The following is a 19,237-nucleotide window of genomic DNA, read 5'->3' as shown; positions in this document are numbered from 1 at the left end:
TTTGCACCCCAAATGGATGTGTCCTGTTATATGTAAGAGCAACGGCCATATAACAGAGCTTAATAAAATTCTTAGAACACCTTAAGAAAACTAGTCTCTATAAGGTTACTTAATGTTGACTTTGTGATCCCTTTCACTATCAATTGGTAAACTCAGAGGAACAAAAAAAATGTTCAAACCTAAGTCACATCATCAGATGGCATATTTGCAAGGTAACCCTCTCCAACATCTAGAAGTCTCCATTGTAACTTAAAACTAATGTTTGAGTTACTTGCCCTTTTGGCACAGCTATTTATGTTAAGGGTACACAATGGAAAATAATCTATAACCGGCTGTAGAGGAAAAAAAAATTGATGTAATCTGGGGCAAGAAATACCAGTCGTGTGATAGGATTAGCACATGCAAAGCACCCTGAAGAGGAAATTAAACCAGCAGTGGCCACAGACACATGATAAAGAAGCAAGAAGACATACATCATATAGCGGACTCCTGCCGAGGAAGATAAAGTTGGAATATTCTTAGTATAGATCGAGGAGGAGGAAGAGTCTCTAAGAAAAGAAAGAGATGCATGAATTACAAAATAGGCTTGAATTAAAAGTCTAGTTCTACATAATGCATTTAAGCTACCCAGCGTAACATATGCGGTTATGTCATAGTTAATCTTAACTAATAATATCACAAAACTAGAGGTGACCCTAGAGATCATTTTCTTGTTTTCAGATGAGAATATGGAGGCCAGAGCATAAGCCCAAGGTGACATGGCATGTTGGTGGAATGAAGACTAGCATTCACATCTCACTAGTTGGGGCGTTTTCATTACAAGATGCTCCCTGACAGTAACACAGGGAGGAAAAACATAGCCCAGGACTCAGGTGTGTTGATGAAGGTCTGGTTCTGCATGCTTTAACACCGGCATGATGTATTTCTGCACGGTAGGACTCATTCTTCAATTTGTGAAGACCTAAGGTCCTCCAACCTGCGAAACGACCCTTAGCAGTCTTCTACGAAGGTCAGGAGGAGAGCGAGACCATGTAGGAGTTTTGCTTCAACACCAGATGTGTTCCCTTGGGCTCATACTAGGTCGCCCAATTTACCAAAGGCAAGAAGAAAGCCCCAGAAAAAAGATGCTTAGATAAGAAAGAAAAATACTCTCAAATACTAAAGAGAATGCAGCAATTTACTACATGCTCAGCAGGAATTTTCCCAAAACTTACTAAATAGCAGGATTTTTTATTAAGCCTTACGGAAATAGAGGAGAAGCCGCAAGAGAGGAAAAACAAAACAAATCCACGTGTGTGTAAAAGAAACAAACAAGGCTAAATTCACTCCTGTGGAACTCGTCTTCTGTTTGACATCCTCTGAGCAGCGCTGTCCTACCTGCTCTCCTACCGCGCCTGAGCTTCCTCAGGGCAGGGTCACAGGTGTCATCATCGTGGTTACATACCTTTCTCAGGCAGCTGCTTTACCAAAGCCTAAGCTGTGAAATTTGGAACTACGACCCTCAAAAACGTTCCAGCCATTCCTTCTCTCTAGCAATCCAGGTGGCATCAGCCCTGGGTGAGACTCACTTTTGATCATGTTTACATCATTGGCTCCGTCTCCAATCGCCAGCGTGATGGCCTTCTTGTACCTCTTCACCAGGTCCACCACCATTGCCTTCTGCTTGGGGGTGACCCGGCAGCAGATGACCGCACTGCACTCACAGGCCAGGTCTACAAAGTTCTTCTGCTGCTGCTCTTTCCTGGCTTCCAGGCGCCTTTTACTCTGCGTTCGCATCCGTCTTTCTTCTTCCGTCCTCGGGAACTTCAGCTTCAGAATCTTACTTCTCTTGGCCTTTTTCTCCAGAAGAATTTCATTCTGTGAAAGTAGAGAAGGCGAGGATTACAACCATTTTAGCTTTTCTCTCAAGAGTACCATCCCTAAGACTTTAATCGCATGGAGGATGGTTCTTGGTTTTATATTGTGGATGATGCTGTTCTGATTATAAAACCTATTTGCTATAAAAATTTAGAAACTACTCAAGGCGCCTGGGTGGCTCAGTCGATTAAACATCCAACTTTGGCTCAGGTTATGATCTCATGGTTCGTGAGTTCAGGCCCCACGTCGGGCTCTGTGCTGACAGCTCAGAGCCTGGAGCCTGCTTCAGATTCTGTGTCTCCCTCTCTCTGCCTGTCCCCGCTTGCACTCTGTCTCTCTCTTTATCTCCCTCTCAAAAAGAAACATTAAAAAATTTTTTTAATTTAGAAAATATAAAAACGTACAACAAGGAAAATGAAAATTATCCATGATTGATAAAGCAGGGATAACCGCTATTATCAGTCTGGTAGTTCCTTCATGTATCATATAGTAAGTCTCAAACTTGGGAAATTGCCTGTTCATTGATAGGCCAAGAGATTTTTAGGTTGACAGTTCATTTGAGAAACCATCTGAAATCAGTCCATAATGAACTGCTATAGTTTAAGGCAAAGGCATAGACACACTAAGGATACGCACCAACCAAGAACCAGTGATTATTAAAGCACGGTTTTCACCAGATGGGAAAAAGGGTTCGTGCACAGGGGGTAAAAATTTTGCATAGACTCCACCTCTATTCCTCTGGTTTTCCATCCTTGTATGAAGAAGAGCACTGGGGGAAAAAGAAATTTAAGTGTTTAAGAGTATAAGACTATAAACAGGCCCTTGCCTGTGAAGTACTATTGACATACCATCTCTGTTTTCATTTGTGTTTTAAAGAAAAACAAAAATTATCATCTTAGCTATTTCTACAGTTCAGTAGTATTAAAGTATATTCAAACTGCTTTGGAACCAATCTCCAGAACTTTTTCATCTTTCAAAACTGAAACTCTCTACCAATTAAATAACTCCCCATTTCCCTCTTCCCCTAGTCCCTGGTAACTTCATTTTCTACTTCATTTTCTGTTTCTACGAATTTGAGCACTCTAAAATAACTCCTATAAGTGGAATCACACAGTACTTGTTTTTTTCTGATTGGCTTATCTCCCTGTCCTCAAGGTTCATTTGCTATTGTAGCACATGTCAGAATTTCCTTCCTTTTTAATAAAATTCCAGTGTATGGCTATACTACATCTTGTGTGTCCATTCATCCATCAATGGACGTTTGGGTTGCTTCCACTTCTTGGCTATTCTGAAGAGTGCTCCTATGGACATGGGTGTGGAAATATCTCTTTTGAGTTCTGGCTTTCAATTCTTTGGGATATATACCTATGAGTGGGATTGCTGGATCATATGGTAATTCTATTGTTAACTGTTTTGAGGAGCTACCATACTGTTTTCCATAGTAGCTGCACCATTTATTTTGCACCAACAGTGCACAAGGATTCCAGTTTCACATGCTTGCCCATACTTGTTATTTTCTGTTTTTTTTGTTTTGGTTTCGTCTTGGTTTTTTGTTTGTTTGTTTGTTTGTTTTAATAGAAGCCGTCCTGAAAGGATGTGAAGTGATATCTTATTCTAGTTTTAATTTGTAGCTCCTTAATGTCTAGTGATGTTGAGCATCATTTCATATGCTTGTTAGCCATTGGTATATCCTCTTTGAAGAAATGTCTATTCAAATCCTTACCCCGTTTTTAAATCAGGTGACATAATCTTATTTAAGTCTTAATTCCTCCCCTGTGGGGCACCATGTTCTTGTGGCTCATTATTTGCCAAAGACACCTAAAGGAAGATACAGTTGAAAATATTCTCAGGGCCAACAGAAGGAAGGCAAGCTTGATCTGAATTATCATATCTGTAGATTATAAATAGTGGCGACTGTTTGGCAAAAGAAGCTTACTTCCACATAAAGTTATGTTTGCTTTTGAGAAATTCTCAGTGGTTTCTATGAAAAAATACTTGAGAAGACTGCATACAGTACATCCATGTGACAGAAAAACTAGTCATGGAATTTTGGAGTGGAAGGCTCCATAAATATCCTGTCCAAACTCTTCACGTTACAAATAAGGAAGTCAAGCCCATGAGAGATGATACGATTCACCTGCAGCTAGTTGATAGGAAAATGAGAATGAAGACTCAGGTCTCCTTACCCTCAGCCCACAGCTTTCCTTGTTACACACACACACACTGCCACTGTTCTCCACTTTCGAGAGCGACTTTCTCAGCCTTAGCGCTATTGATGTCTTGGACCAGGTAATTCTTAGTTGTATGTGGCTGACTACCGCACTGTGGGACATTCAGTAGCACCCCTGGCTTCTGCCTATTAGAAGCCCATAGTTCCCCTTCTTCACTATTAAGACAACCAAAGATGTCTCTAGACTGCCAGAGTTCCCCCCCTGCAAGGCCAAACTACCCCCAGCTGAGAACCACTACACTAGAGGATTACATATTTACTATTCTTTTTCCACATTAACTTCTCATTTTCAAGTTGAAAATAAGGAGTGATCAAGACAAATCACTGAAAGAAAAAGAATATGAAGGTACCCACTCAAACCATTCTATGGGAATCATCCTTTCAGGAATCACCTAGAAAGAAAGATGATTCAGCCCTCTAGAAAGGTAAACTTAGCTAAGAGCATGGTCATAAAATTTGCTAGTTGCATAAATTTTATCTTCTAATTTAGCTCAGGGCCCAATTTTCAAGACATCAGAAAGACCAGAAATCTATTAAGACCCTCATCTACAAGAAATAAAACCTTCTGGCAATTAACCAAAGTACTTGAAACCAGGCAACTACTTAAGTGAACATCTTAGTATTTATTTGCCTGTTGCTATTTTTTAAAATGCTAAAAGCTCAAAGAGGCATGGTTAATGTATTCAAACAGAACTGATCGATGTAGATTTTAGAGCTGATTTTTGTTTGTCTAATTTAGCTTCAGTGCCCAATGTACTGGAACGGCTCGCAAAAGCTCTGTCACCGTCATTAGAAAGAAGATCAACCACCACCATCATCTCCCTCATCATCTTGCCAAATGAGGCAAGTGTGTACGTTCACAGCTTTTGGCCTTAGGACAGCCTGGCGGCGGTGGGAGGGGAGGGTTGTCGTAAGGCATAAATGAAACTGTGAAGATGGCACTGCCTGGTAACTTGTGTGGCACGTTTCTGGCTTTACCACAGGCAGGGCTTTTCCTTACACGTTTCCAGGCTCCTGTGACTCTGGGCTCTCGAGTGTTTCAGGACAAGCTGCACTTTGAAATATCCTGCCCCATCCAGGTAAGACTAGAGGTGCGTCCCATCCACACGTTTCCTTCCAGGCAAGACTAGGGGGTTCTTTCCTTCTATTTTTTTCTTTCGAACTTACAATTCCTTGAAAAGGCAGTACGTAGACAGAATTCACATTAGTTGGCTGGTGATGTCTCCAGACTCACTTTTGTTTTTGCTTTTTAATCAGCAGGCAAGCACTGAGGACTTGTAAAAAAATGGAGTGAAATGCCCCCTGAAAGGGTGAATAAGGGCCCCAAGCTCCCCTAACACTAAAATTTGCTCAAAAGGAGATCCAGCCATGATACCCTGGTGCTGCCTGTGTTCTCTTGCTTTATTTAAGCGTGAGGAAAACGGTCTGAAGTGACATTCTAGCTTCCGTTTCTCCATGTCTGCTGTGTCTTCTGCATCTAGTTTTGCCTTTACTTACTTTATATCTTCCCCATAGCAGATAGTGGTGTCTTCAGTCAGAAGTTCACAAGCAAATCCTATATTTTCAGCAGTTTCTATAACAGAAAACAAAGCAAAACTGGTTGTTGAGGTGCCTGGGTGACACAGTCAGTTGAGCATCTGACTCTTGGTTTTGGTTCAGGTCATGATCTCATGGTTTGTGGGTTTGAGCCCCGCATTAGGTTCTGTGCTGTCAGCTTGAGATTCTCTCCCTCTCTCTCTCCATCCTTCTCCTGCTCGCACGCGCTCTCTCTCAAAATAAATAAATCAAAACCCAAGTGTTGTGCCTATTGATGAATAATTGACTGGTAGTAAGCATTTTTTTCAAGTAACAGCCTGATTCAATCAAATATACTGGGTTTTTTTCAGTAGCCACATATATACACAAAGGAGGAAAAAGAGCCGTTTTTCTGTGATAAAATAAGAACTCAAAGTCTGGTTTGTTTTCAATCATAAAATGTACTATATTATCAAATATACAAATATGCAAACTGATTATTTAACAAATCAATGTTCACTGAAATACTAAGCACATTCAGTTCACACGGCTTAATCATTCTGTTATGGAAAAAAAAGATAATTATTTCCATAAACCCTCACGTGGGGCCCCTACTGGAGATTTTTCCCCTTTTTCCATCACCGCCCACTGTTATTTGTTTAAGGTCAGGACTTCCCTTAGCTTATCAGAGTGTGTAACTCATGAACGATGTCCGAGTAAGAGAAATTATCTGGTTTCCGTGGGAGGCTTGTGGAGTGCGATATCCCTGCCAAATAACACCTTGTTGAGCTCTAAATTTAAAAATTCAAATCATCCCTTGGGTGTAAAATTTTAATGATAGTTTTCAGGCAATAAAATGGGTGAGAAAACAAAAGTTACTGGTCAGCAGTTTGTATGATGTTCTGCTCTGCACCCAACAAATGACGAAGGGACCAGAGGGATGGTCCTTTCACAAGAAGAACCCACGTCTGGCTGGAGAGAGGAGACTGATCACAGTTAGCATGGCATGACCAGGAGCCCAATTATAAGAAATAAACTCTGCTACTGAGCGAGTTTCCAGAAGGATGCTGTCGGCATGAGCTGGAATAACGGAGAAGGGTTTCTTAAAGAAAGCATTTCTGTCTCAAAGAAATGGACAGTATTTGTGCAGGATGGAAAGTCTGAGAAAGTCGTCTTGGGCGAGGGAAACCGGAGCTATGAACGTTTAATGAATTGACGGATATGCCTCCCCACAGACTGAATTACCCTTTTTGTCTCCAGTAAGCACCCAGATCTTAATGTCAGCTTTCGCAAGTTTTGAAATGGTTTCTGGGACTCCATCCTGTAACTTGTCTTCAATAGCCGTAGCTCCCAATAGCTGGAATGTACATTTAGAAAAATGAATTAGCAAAAAAAGCTCAAAATGTTCCATAATTGCAGTTTGCCAGCCTATAAAAAGCAGCAGGGCTAATTATGTACCCCAATTGGCACTCCGCTGGGGCTGATAGCCAGCACTAACAGCAAAGGCAGCCGTGTTTCACCCTCAAAAAAACAAAACATTCCAAACCTTTTTTCTTAGTTTACCAAGGTAAAAACATACAGTACAAAATCAAGGACGTCAAAAATATACTTTAATTATATACATGCTATTTTACATGGACACAAGCCACTTCCTCTCTCTCAAGGTCGATACTAGCTATTGAACATTTCCTTTTAATCTAAATTCTATAGGCGCTAAGTATTGAACTTTGAGCAATTTCATTTATAAATGGTATCATTTTCTTGTTTCAAGGTTTTGCAAAATATAAATCAGTTCAGTAATTCTCAAAATGTAGTAAACATATGCTGGTTTGTTATGTATAAAATCATAAAGAATTCTAATAAGTAATACAAAAAATAATAGAATCAGATTAGAATCTCAATGTTTTCCGTCTTTTGTTTTCTCATAATGGCAGCTTCTATTTCGCTTGCCGGACCAAAGAAATTCAAATGACCTGGTTCCTTTGTACCAATTTGAAATGCTAAAGTTAGAATTATATTTCAAGCATGAAATTGAAAATCTAACAAGACTTAATAAAACTTCCAGTTCTGTTTAGAATATCAGGTCATGAAGGTCAAAACTCACAATTAAGTCTTTTTCAATCTCCTCGTACACTTTATCCAGAGCTTCATCCCGGTTGGTTGGGGCTATACTGGCAGCCATAAACTTTTTATTCCATTCTTCAAATTCTTTTTCTTCAATTTCCTTGTAGCAAAGGCACAGGGTTCTAAGAGTCTCACTTGCAAAGATCTATTTAAAAGATAATCCATCCAACAGAGAAGAGTTAATTTTATGTAAGTCAAGTTTGAAATCTTTCTTTGAAGGGATACAATAAGAGCGTTTAAAAAGAGGTCATGAAAGATAACGGGCTCTGAATAAATACATTCTGTAGAGGAGATTAAACAAAATACTTTGTTTTTCATTTTAAGTATTCTCAGGGTCCTATTTGTAGTTCCCAAATTAGTTAAAGAGAAAAGTGTACATCATTAGGGTGTAATGATGTTGTAAACGCAGACCTGACAACTTTATAATTTGTTCCCACAAACTGTTACAAGCCCAGTCAACTGTGAACTCTCGACCAAGCGTTATCTCCTCAAACCAGTTCTGAAATACCTGAGCCACTGGTAAAGCTGAGGTAAAACGTTTTAATGAAAACAATTGTCTGGAAAATTTAATCTTTTTGAACAGATTTAAGCTATTTTATTTTATTTTATTAATGTTTACTTATTTTGAGAGAGAGAGAGTGCAAGTGGGTGAGAGGCAGAGAGAGGAGAGAGAGAATCCCAAGCAGGCTCCATGTAGTCAGCGCAGAACCTGACTCAGGGCTTGATCCCATGAACTGGGAGATCATGACCTGAGCCAAAAATCAAGAGTCAGATGCTTAACCGACTGAACCACCCAGGCGTCCCTAAACTATTTTAAACAGCTTAAGTATGAGCCAGTAAAAATGTTTTTAGTACTTTAGTCACATCTTGTCTAGCCAAGATGGCAGAACTATTTCAACCAACAAAGATTCTTTGGAAGGTTCTGCATCTGTTTGATTAAATTACAAGTATTCATATCCTCATGAGAAATTATCTATTATAACTGCTTCAACAACATATCCAGTTTTTTTTTTTTTTTTTTAATGTTTTATTTATTTCTAGGAGAGAGAGACAGTGTGAGCAGGGGAGGGACAGAGAGAGAGGGAGTCACAGACTGAAACAGGCTCCAGGCTCCGAGCTGGCAGTCAGCACAGAGCCCGACGCGGGGCTCGAACCCACAAACCGCGAGATCATGACCTAAGCGAAAGTCGGAAAGTCGGACGCTTAACCGACTAAGCCACCCAGGCGCCCCGACAACATATCCAATCTTAAAATGAGACCCAAAAGTAAACAACATGTACAGGCGTCTTCCCCAAGGACCTTTGGCTGGCCCCCAAACTCAGTCAGACCCAGGGAAGAAAGCCCTTTTATTAAGCACTTACTAAATGCTGGGAATTGTGCAAGACCTTTCCCTTACAATGACTCTCCTTGGTAGGAATTATCCTCTTCCTCTTTCACATAGGTCATTAATGCTTCAGTGAGATATCAACTGTTTCCCCCAAGGACACAAAACAAGTGAAGAGGCAGAACAGGGATACCAGGTCTGATGGATATACTCTCTACTTCATTGCCATCATTAATAGAACCAAAACAATATGAGTATTGATAGGCAATGCCAAGAGAGAAATTTCCAGAAGCATTCTCAATAACTGCAATATCACTGGACTAAGTTCACACTCCCTTTAGTTAACAAATTTGAAGTGATGAAGACCAAACTGATTTACAACAAAGGTAGCAGAACTCAGTTATCCAGTGCATTGCTTTCTCACGCCCCATCATACGTGAATGCTTTTTTTTCAATGTACATTAAGTGGTTGGTGGGATTCTTGGAGGCCGCACAGATATTAAGACTACAGCTCACTATAGTTATGTGGCTCGCTCAGGGTCACTGGACCCGTCATTACCCTGGGCCTCTCCTACAGACGCTGCCCACCTGAGATGCTGGGAAAGAACACCATGGTCATGTCCTGCGAAGTCCTCAGCAGGGGCAGAACCAGAACATGGCTGCCGTATTCCTGCATTGGTGCTCTTTCCACACAACTGCACCAAGACAACAGAGGGGTCAACAGTTCACACAGAGCTTTCATTTGAGCTTCGAAGACAGTATCAGAAAGGAAGTCTGCAATCTGCGGCAGAAAGGGTGAGGGTGGGACTCACATCCAGGGCATCCTGTGTCTCTTGTTTTGTTGGATTCATCTGATGTAACCTTTCATAAATCACCGTGTCGGCGCCTTTGCAATAAAGCCTGATGGTGCCTTCTGGGGTTCTTACTAGTAGGAAGAGAAGGAGAAGCAAATCATAAAGTTAGCTTTGATTTCTTAATAGAAAACTACATTTATAAAGTCGATTTGGAGCGTTACTATGCTAATAATTTACCATTCGTTGAAAATCATGAATGCACCTAGAAAAACCTCACTCTCAGGAAAGCTGGTAAGCCGCTATCTACATACAATGTTATATAGTGAAATAAATATGAAAACAATGCGGTAGCCAGCTCAGCTTTTCATATCCTTCCTTGTTCTCTTAGCAAATATGGACTGATTCCCTACTCTGTGCCATGCCCTGTGCTAATATCTTCCATAAGGCCTTCTTTGTCCATGCTGTAGAAATCTTTCTTACCTATAAACCTGGGACACTTACTGCCTTTAATACTCAGACCACAAGACTCCTTGTGACCATTTTTCTTGGATTTTTGGATCTGTGAGATAATTTAATAATAGTATGTGCCTCAGAACTAACTGGATTTTGAGGTCTTCAAGGTAAATGCCAGGCATGATAATCAGCCTAGATCAGTGTTAGGCACACAGAAAGCACTCAGTAAAATGTGCCTCATCAGAGTTCAGTAGACAGTTGAACCTATATATTTTTCTTGGTTAAAAACTCAGTCCCATAGTGGAGAAATCTCGTGAACACTTTGAGTGATCAAAGCTAACATCACTAATAACCCTGGGCTTCCAGAGGTGACATGCCGGGAGAAAGCAGCACCAATCCATGCACCCTTCCCGCCAACAATGCATAACCTGAATTCAGGAATATTGGACAATCCAAACTGAGAGACTTTCCACAACAGAACACAACATGGGCCTGTGCTTTTCAAAATATCAACGTAAAGGGGCACCTGGGTAGCTCAGTCAGTTAGGTGGCCGACTTCGGCTCAGGTCACGATCTTGCAGTTTGTGGGTTCGAGCCCCATGTTGGGCTCTGTGCTCACAGCTCAGAGCCTGGATCCTGCTTCAGATTCTGTGTTTCCCTCTCTCTCTGACCCTCCCCTGCTCACGCTGTCCTCTCTCTCTCTCAGAAATAAATGAAACATTAAAAACAAAATATCAACGTATGGAAGATGAAAAAAATATATATATGGAGAAACTGTTCTAAATTAAAGGAGACCAGAGTTAACAATCACCTACTGCAGTATGCCAACCTGGGTCTTGAACCAAGGAGGAGGGAAGGGAGGGAGGAAGGGAAAAGAAAATCCCTGGTAAAATCTGAAAACATCCTGTAGATTAGATAACAATATTGTTTCACACTAAATTTTCTGATTCTAATCATCGTATTTACATATAAGTGAATGTTCTTGTTCATAGGAAATACCTACTTAAGTATTTAGGGAAAAGGAGCCTTAGCTCTGCAATTTACTCTCCAGTGGTTCAGGAAACAAGGACCTGTATATGATGAAAATGACAAAGAACATGTGGCCAATGCCAGCAGTCTGTGGATGTGGACGAGAATACAAGAGTTCTTTAAACCATTTTTACAATGTTTCCTGTACGTTTGAAATTGTTTTCAATTATGAACATGTCAGTATTGGGAAGCCATACTGAATGGCGGCCTGCCCCAGAGGTTCACTTCTGCTCCATAAGCACAGCCTTGCTTTTCTCTGAGCCCGTGTCATGCTGCTGCTTCCTTCCTTGCCGCCCAGTGCAGGGCAGACAGGCTGGGACGGCCTCCCAAAACAAGAGCATGTGTTGTGGATCCATCATCCACTGTGTTACCACCCTGGATTCTGCAGCTGGAAGCCCCTATCGCACAAGAATGTCAACGTTTGCAAGACTCAAGATAAACTGCCGTTGTCCCTGTGAGTGATGGATCCCATGCAGAATGAAGGGAAAAAATGCATTTCAAGAAGTCCAGGGAAATCTCCTAGGAGTTGAGCGGCCCCTTCATTGCCTGTTTTATTCTGGTGTCGTGAAATCAAATGCATAAAAGGCAACCTCTCAATGAATGCTGCACAGACACACTCTTGAGGGAGACCTACCAATTATAGACATTCGCTTCCGGTCACTGTTGAAGTCCAGAATGGCAAGAACATTGTAGGTCCTCTCCGTTCCCAATTCACTGATGGTGATTGTGTTCTGGGTCCTGGCGAGGAAGGCAAAGCCAAAGTTCCTGGCAGCGCTCACCAGAGCACCTTCATCAGGAGAGGCCGCCTGGTAGTTGAGCTGACCTAACAAGGAAGGCAGGAGAGAAAAGCAGAAAATCTGTAAAACTAGACAGAGAGGTCATGGCTGAGGCTCACATGGAGGGTAAGGATGTCTCACAAAGCCCAAAACATCCCCAAGAAAACAAATCTGCTTCTTAAGAGTATGTCAACATTAATACTTAAAAAAAAATTTTTTTTTGTTTAATGTTTATTTATTTTTGAGACCAAGAGAGACAGAGCACAGGCAGGGGAGGGGCAGAGAGAGGGAGACATACAGAATATGAAGCAGGCTCCAGGCTCTGAGCTGTCATCACGGAGCCTAATACGGGGCTCAAGCCTGTGAATGGTCAGATCACAGCCTGAGCCAAAGTCGGACGCTTAACTGACTGAGCCACCCAGGTGCCCAAACACTTTTCAAGCTTCACGGTTTTATTTCTAATTATAAACAGTAATATAAACTAGAGGGGGGAAAAAAGCAAAATCCCCATATTGCCACCATCCAGAGGAAAAACAGCGCTATTGACATGAATACCATTCCTTCCAGTCCTTTTGAAAATGCCTAATTCTGTAATAGTTTCTATCATATGTTTACATTCTGGTTATTTTAACCCAATATGCTGAGCATGCTGACATAATTTTAAAAATTCTTTCTAAACATTATTTTAATGAATGTAAACATATCCCCATTTTCCAATTACAGGCACTTAGTTTATTTCCAAATTTATCTGCTCTCAAAAATAACACTGTAGCAACCATTTTGCATGTGTATAAAGGTTTTGCTGACTGTTTTCTAAGTATAGCTTCCTAGGAGTGATATTACTGAGTTAAAGTAAAGAATACTGATAATTTGGGGGCACCTGACAGACTCAGTTGGAAAAAGCATGTGACTCTTGATCTTGGGGTCGAGAGTTCAAGCCCCACATTGGGCATAGAGATTACTTAAATGAATAAAACTTAAAAAGAGAGAATACTGATTTTTTTTAAGTCTACTGGCATATATTACTCATTGGTTTTCCAAAAGCATTGTATACTTTATCTTCCCTCTGGAAGAGTATACTTACTTCACCAAAGCCATATTCTCATGTTAAAATAAAACCTCAAAATTCATCAGTTGGCTTAATCTCTTGATGTTTAAAGTCAATTAATGGAAAGCTGCCTTGTCTTCATAAGTACGCTTCAACAACTGGAATAAATCTCAGTGTTGAGTGAAAGAAGCCAGACATGCAAGTCCATGCTACATGATTCCATTCATACAGACCACAAACCGATGAAGCCACCCTGTGCTATTCAGTCCGGGTCAGGACTGGTCTCCCTGGAGGTACAATGACTGGAAGGGAACACAAGGGGACTTCTAGGGGATTCATACTGTTCTGTTTTTTAAAATCTGGGTGCTCAGGACAAGGGAGGATTCCATTTGCGAAAATTTACCGAGCTATACGCTGGGCCCCATACACATGTTGTACTTCAGTAAAAAGCTGAAAAACATCTTCCATCTTTCTACTTTAGTGTTTCTGCTTCTAAGCAGAAAGAAAAGCACATCTATGGTCAGGTGGATTTTCGCAGAAAAAGGCATTTCGTGTTCCGCCATGGTTTGAGCAGGATCCAGGCCACGGATGGATGGGCGGCTTTTGAAAACTGCCTACAGGTAAGGAGTATTACAGGTAAGGAGAGGATGCTCCAGGGTGAATAAGCTACAGGGAGGGTTGCACCTCCGTGTGCCTGCCCCCCCTCCCCGCACCCCTGTCCCCTCCGCTCAGATGGCTCACTCCAAGTCAGTATCAATCACTTCCCAGTTTAGTAATTAAAGAGGACACTTTAGGTTGTTTTCTGCTCACCCAGAAAGTCATACACCCAAAGTTATAAATGTACATGCTAAATCCATCCATTTCCTCACAACCTCCAGTGGGGCAAAATATTTTTTTAATGTTTCTTTTTAGAGAGAGAGAGCAAGAAAGAGTGAGAGAGAGTGCGGGTGCAAGCAGAGGAAGGGCTGAGGGAGAGAGAGAATCCCAAGAAGTTCCAACTCAGGGCTCGATCCCATGACCTCGAGACCATGACTTGAGCCAAAATCAAGAGTTGGACGCTCCACTGACTGAGCCTCTCAGGTGCCCCGGGAGGGCCAAACATTTAACCGGAGCTGACCAAGTAGTAGTGAGGACACGACTCCTTCAGCAAGCGTAGCTGGCACAGTGATCTCTTGCGTCATGCTGACGGCAAGCTTACTTCCAACAGAAAAAGGGCAACGAAATGATAAAAGGTGGTAAAGTTTCCATGACTAAGACAGTCATATCTGGAGCAAACACTGATATTGTTATCATGACCAAAAAAAAAAAAAAAAAGAAGGAAAAAGAAAAACCCTTCCACTTGGTTCTAGTAATAGTCACAGAATTGCAGACTAATGAAGACAGGAGGAAATTCAGAGAGCTGGTCCAAACTCCAACTTTATGTTGGCAGGAAGAAACTAGGACTAAAAAATAATCCTCCGCAATAATTTCTGAAGAGAACTCTTTATTTACCGTACACTTAGAGGCAACTAGAGAGATATTCTTTTCTTTCACAAACTAATTTGTGGATCATGAAAACGGTGCCCATAAAAAAAGATGCTCAAACCTCAAATCGCATCTCTGGTGATCTGGAACCATAGCTTCCTCCGGTGGATACCAGCCCATCTCCTATTCACCTGCCCTGAAACAAGTTACCCCTCAACAATCTCACCCCCTTCAAATCACGTGCTGAATGTCTCCCGCATCTGTGGCTTCCTCATCCTTCCCAAAGACCCCACCATCAGCCAGGCCCTCAGCCTCTAAACCAGCCTCCAGGGTCGCTGTGCTCCAACCTCCTTAAACACTGCCTCTCTTCACAGCATATCCTGACTTACAGGCCTGCAGGTGAAGAACGGGTCTCCAAGTCTTCCACACTCTGCTCTCACAGGGCCTCTGCAGGAGGTAGGAATCAAAGAAGGCCCCTAGGTCCCTGCCCCCCATGCTGTGTAACAGCACCTCCTCCCGATTATTCAAATGCTAATCTAGGTCCTGCTGGGAAGGGATTTTGCAGAAGTAATTAAGGCCCAAATCAGTTGACCTCAAGATACTGATTATCTGACTGTTCCCAACCTAATTAGGTCAGTCCTTAAAGGCACAGGGCTTTTCCTAGGGAGAGGGATTCAAAGCATGGAAGGGGTTCCGTGGAAGAGGGATTCTCTCTTGCTGGCTTTGAAGATGGGGGGCGGGGGGGGGGGCGGGCATGTGGGCTGGAAGAAGGGAGGCCTGTAGGCACAGGAAATGGAGACCTCGGTCCTTGGGCTTGAGAACTGAATCCTGCACTCCCACCTGAGCTTGGAGGAGGAGCCGGAGCTCCAGATGAGAACATGACCAACCTTGATTTTAGGGGGATCTTGAGCAGAGAACCCTGTCACGCGTGCCCAGACTTCTGGCCTACGGAACTGTGGGCTAAAGAATGGGGGTCTTCAGCTATTGAGCTGTGGAAATTCATCACAGAGCAACAGAAAACCAACGCCTTCTCTCCACACTTCGTCCCCATGTGCCTCCACAGGGACTCAACATTCGGGCCACACACACTGTCTGCTGAACTAGGCAGATGTGCATGGCAGCAGATAGGAAAGGATTTCCTCCCTTCTCCTGTTGACGGTATGCAAAAGAAAAGACTGACCAGTCTCCATTTTTCTTACAAAAGAGAGAAAACGCAAGAGCAAGGCGCCCCAGAATCAGGGATTGCAAGGGGACCGAACCAGAAGGGATTCTGACCTGCTGAACGGGTCATACAAGTCCTTGTTGACTTCTGGGTCTCTAATTCCTTCTCTCTCATGCTTGGAGGAGGGGCTTCCCAAGGTCTTTCCAAGGGACCCTTTCAAGGTACTTCATGTATCAAAACCAATTTCTCTTTTAGCCCCTGCATCTAGAAACCCAGCAGTTCTCCATTCACAATGGCTACAGCAATGGCCTGTCACACGCCGTATGAAAGAAGCTTCCTCGGGACATACAATTCTTTGCCTCAGCGGACAGTGGGACAGAGATCTGCACAGTGTTAGGTTCAAAGGGAACTTGAATTCCAACCTTCTGCCCGAGACACTGAGGAAGCTGATACTCGGACCAAAGACCCTGGTCTATACCATGTGCTGTAGCTGGGCCAGCCCATCTCTAGCAGATCAGGGCTCTTCCCATAATACCCCAGTGAGAGTAGAGACCATAAGATNCCACCCACCCACCCCCACACAAAAAAAGATGAATAATTTTACTAATGAGTCAAGACCTAAGATGACCAACTTGCTTCGAAAGATCATACTTTGATACTTACTGTATGAGTAAAACGTGGTTGTCTAGAAAACAGACTCTGACCTCTACATTGGTTATTCATGACCTGGCTGATCTCTTTCTGCCTTCCTTCACTTTGGCTGCTAATAACCTTCCATGTATCTGCCCCAGTTTGAATCCTGCTGCTATCTTGCTTTATCGCACCATTATGGCCACACTTGAAATGGGTTTCTTTGAAATTTGCTGAAAGATAGCACATAAAGCTTTTACACATTCAGTTTTTCTGCATATTCTCCCTCTGGAGATTTCGTACTTGCCCCACATGAAACCACAGGGTCAGAAAACAGAAAGGCACCTTACTTTGCTGCACTCATTCAAGTGCAGGATGGACAGGCAGACTGCTCCATTGCAGAAATGCCAAAAGGGTTCCATTCCTCTTTCAATAATGTACAGGTGTAACTTATTATAATGTCCATATGTGAAAAAATGGCTAACTTTCACTGACATTGGACACATTTGCTCTAACAAAGCTCACACAAGCTGCAAAGGAGGGGCGCCTGGGTGGCTCAGCCAGTTAAGCATCCAACTCTTGATTTCGGCACAGGTCATGATCTCGCGATTCATGAGATCAAGCCCCACATTAGGCTCCATGCTACTAGTGTGGAAAGCCTGCTTGGGTTTCTCGCTCTCTCCCTCTCTGCCCCTCCCCTGCTCACTCTCCCTCTCTCTCAAAATAAATAAACTTTTTAAAAAAGAATCTACAAGTCAGCTTTGCTGGCTCCCATGCAAATACACATTAATTATGCTCCTTCCAACGAAAAAGGCACCTTAAGCCCAGGCTCTGGTGGGTATTATTTCAAACCCCAAACATATCTGAATCTAGATAATAAATTCTCTCTGAAATTATTTTGCAGCAAAGATTATTCAAGCTCAAAGTCTAGCTACAATCCAGATAAGACATGATTCTTCATGCTCAATAAATGTCAAGTAATAACAGGGCAGGAAGATTATGATTCTTCTCATATAATGCAAGAGTCCATCATTTCTTTGAATGATAAGATTTCACTTGCAAAGTGATAAACACGTTGGGAGCTATCGCTGTGAAGAAGATGTACATTTTCAGAGACTGGGGGCTTGCTTCATACATTGCTACCTCATAGGCACTCAAGGTAGGTGCTCACCCGTGTTCATCGCTTAAGTAAAAGACAGACTTGACATGCACACTACTCTACTACTCTACTCTACTACTCTGAGTGCTGGGCGTGAGTTACCTGGAAACTAAAAACCCCGGGGCCCTGTGTCAGAGATGCCAGGGAAACACTCACCGTCAATTCTATCCACCATGACTGTGTGGCACACTGCGAGCAAGAAGAAAAACTGCCGAACCTCCGACTCTTTCCCTGACTGGATTTGCTCGATAAGATAGTGGTCGTAAAATGCCAGCTTCCCGTCAGCGAACGTGTTCCAGCTGAAATCCACTTGCTGAGAGAAGTGGGGGAGGAAAAAAAAATGTGATTTTAAAAATAGCAGTGTGGGCTTAACAAATGAGAGAAGCTGGTCTTTGAAGTCAAGTCTTCGAGGACACATTTTCTTAGGATTATAACATACATTTTAAGGTGTCAAGAGGCTCGTCCCTGTCTTAAAACAAAAAGGCATCCTGTTGTGGGTTGAATTGTGTCCCCCCAAAAGCTATGCTGAAATCCTAACTCCTGGTGGCTGTGACTCTGACCTTATTTGGAAAGGTCTTTGGAGATAAAGTCAAGTTCAGATGAGGTCATACTGGAGGGCGGTGGGCACTAATCCCATGTCTGGTGTCTTTATAAGAGGTGGGAAATCTGGACACAGACACACAGATACCCTGGGAGAGCACCATGTGACAATGAGGCAGACATCGGAGTGTCGGGTCTATAAGCCAAGGAACACCAAGGTTTGCGGGCAAGCACCGGGAGCCAGAAGAGGCGAGGGAAGATCCTTCCCTAGAGCCTCAGAGGGAGCATGGCCCTGCTGACACCTTCATTTCAGACTTCTGGTCTCCAGAGCTGCGAGAGACCCAATTTCTGTTGTTTGAAGCCACGCTTTGTGGTGGCAGTTGGTTACAGCAGCCGTAGGCAACTAATACACACCCCAAACCCTTCCGTAAGCTAAAGGACTCACCTCTATCCTGCTGTGATTGTTCTGGGAGGCATCCCGATGGTCTCCTGAGAAACAAACAGGACAAGATAAATGGAGGCTCCCCTGCGTGAAGAGGTCCCTCCTCTTCCCCTTGCTTTGGTTCTCTGGGTCCCTGCCTGTTTCTGGACGGCTTTCAAGTTTAGAGAGATCTTCACATTTTTGGAGAGTTGTCAAAACCAAACAAAACATAACAAAGAAGAAAATCTGATACAAACCATCTTTGGCCTGCAATGGCTACAGTATTTCCTGTCAGGCTCTCAACAGAAGGAGTTTGCAGACACCCCCACCCCCACCCCCAGGTCTAGAGGTTCAAATACTGGGGCCTCTCTTGTTCCATACTTCATCCTCCTCTGGGGCCAGACCCCTGTCCTCTGAAGTGCTTTATCTGCCCCCCAGCTCAAAAGGGACTTCCACTATGCACATGAGAACCACTTCCTAACCCCTCCCCACACAGGGTCCCACCTCCTTCATGGGCCCCCATATCTGAGATGCCCCTTCTGCGAAAACACATCCATAGTATAGCTTTCTACAAGGACAAAGCATAGTGTTCCTATAGCTATTAAATTATACTGAGTCTTTATCTCGAAGTTAGAGCATTCTAATTGAATACAATATTAGCCTTAATATTTTTATTATATTTTTATGTTTATGTTACATATAACATAAAAT

At 42.6% G+C, this 19,237-nt stretch overlaps 2 protein-coding genes across 4 annotated transcripts in view; one reads left to right on the top strand and one right to left on the bottom strand.

Moving 5' to 3' along the window:
• LOC144242711 (uncharacterized) overlaps window positions 1–13,745 on the top strand; it is a 53,710-nt gene extending 39,965 nt beyond the window's left edge. Inside the window, exons 4-5 of one of the 2 annotated variants that reach the window (XM_077777692.1) lie at window positions 5,098–5,166; window positions 13,632–13,723. In XM_077777692.1, coding sequence (XP_077633818.1) covers window positions 5,098–5,147 — 50 coding nt within the window. In that variant the 3' untranslated portion in view covers window positions 5,148–5,166; window positions 13,632–13,723. Of the gene's footprint in view, window positions 1–5,097; window positions 5,167–13,631 lie in introns of both variants that reach the window. The other variant, XM_077777690.1, reaches the window with a different exon arrangement.
• ATP8B1 (ATPase phospholipid transporting 8B1) overlaps window positions 1–19,237 on the bottom strand; it is a 116,949-nt gene that overhangs the window by 8,938 nt on the left and 88,774 nt on the right. For both annotated transcript variants that reach the window (XM_077777688.1, XM_077777689.1), the window contains 9 exons: window positions 18,551–18,594; window positions 17,722–17,878; window positions 11,961–12,149; window positions 9,863–9,975; window positions 7,707–7,871; window positions 6,848–6,959; window positions 5,585–5,660; window positions 2,494–2,626; window positions 1,569–1,857 (listed from right to left, as the gene is read on the bottom strand). In XM_077777688.1, the coding sequence (XP_077633814.1) occupies window positions 1,569–1,857; window positions 2,494–2,626; window positions 5,585–5,660; window positions 6,848–6,959; window positions 7,707–7,871; window positions 9,863–9,975; window positions 11,961–12,149; window positions 17,722–17,878; window positions 18,551–18,594 (1,278 nt within the window). The remainder of the gene's footprint in view (window positions 1–1,568; window positions 1,858–2,493; window positions 2,627–5,584; window positions 5,661–6,847; window positions 6,960–7,706; window positions 7,872–9,862; window positions 9,976–11,960; window positions 12,150–17,721; window positions 17,879–18,550; window positions 18,595–19,237) is intronic.

Source organism: Crocuta crocuta, unplaced genomic scaffold (genome assembly GCF_008692635.1).
Source record: "Crocuta crocuta isolate KB4526 unplaced genomic scaffold, BGI_CrCroc_1.0 scaffold36, whole genome shotgun sequence".
Lineage (NCBI taxonomy): Eukaryota > Metazoa > Chordata > Mammalia > Carnivora > Hyaenidae > Crocuta > Crocuta crocuta.
Note: the sequence above shows the minus strand (reverse complement) of the source record. Positions and strands in the feature narration are given on the sequence as shown.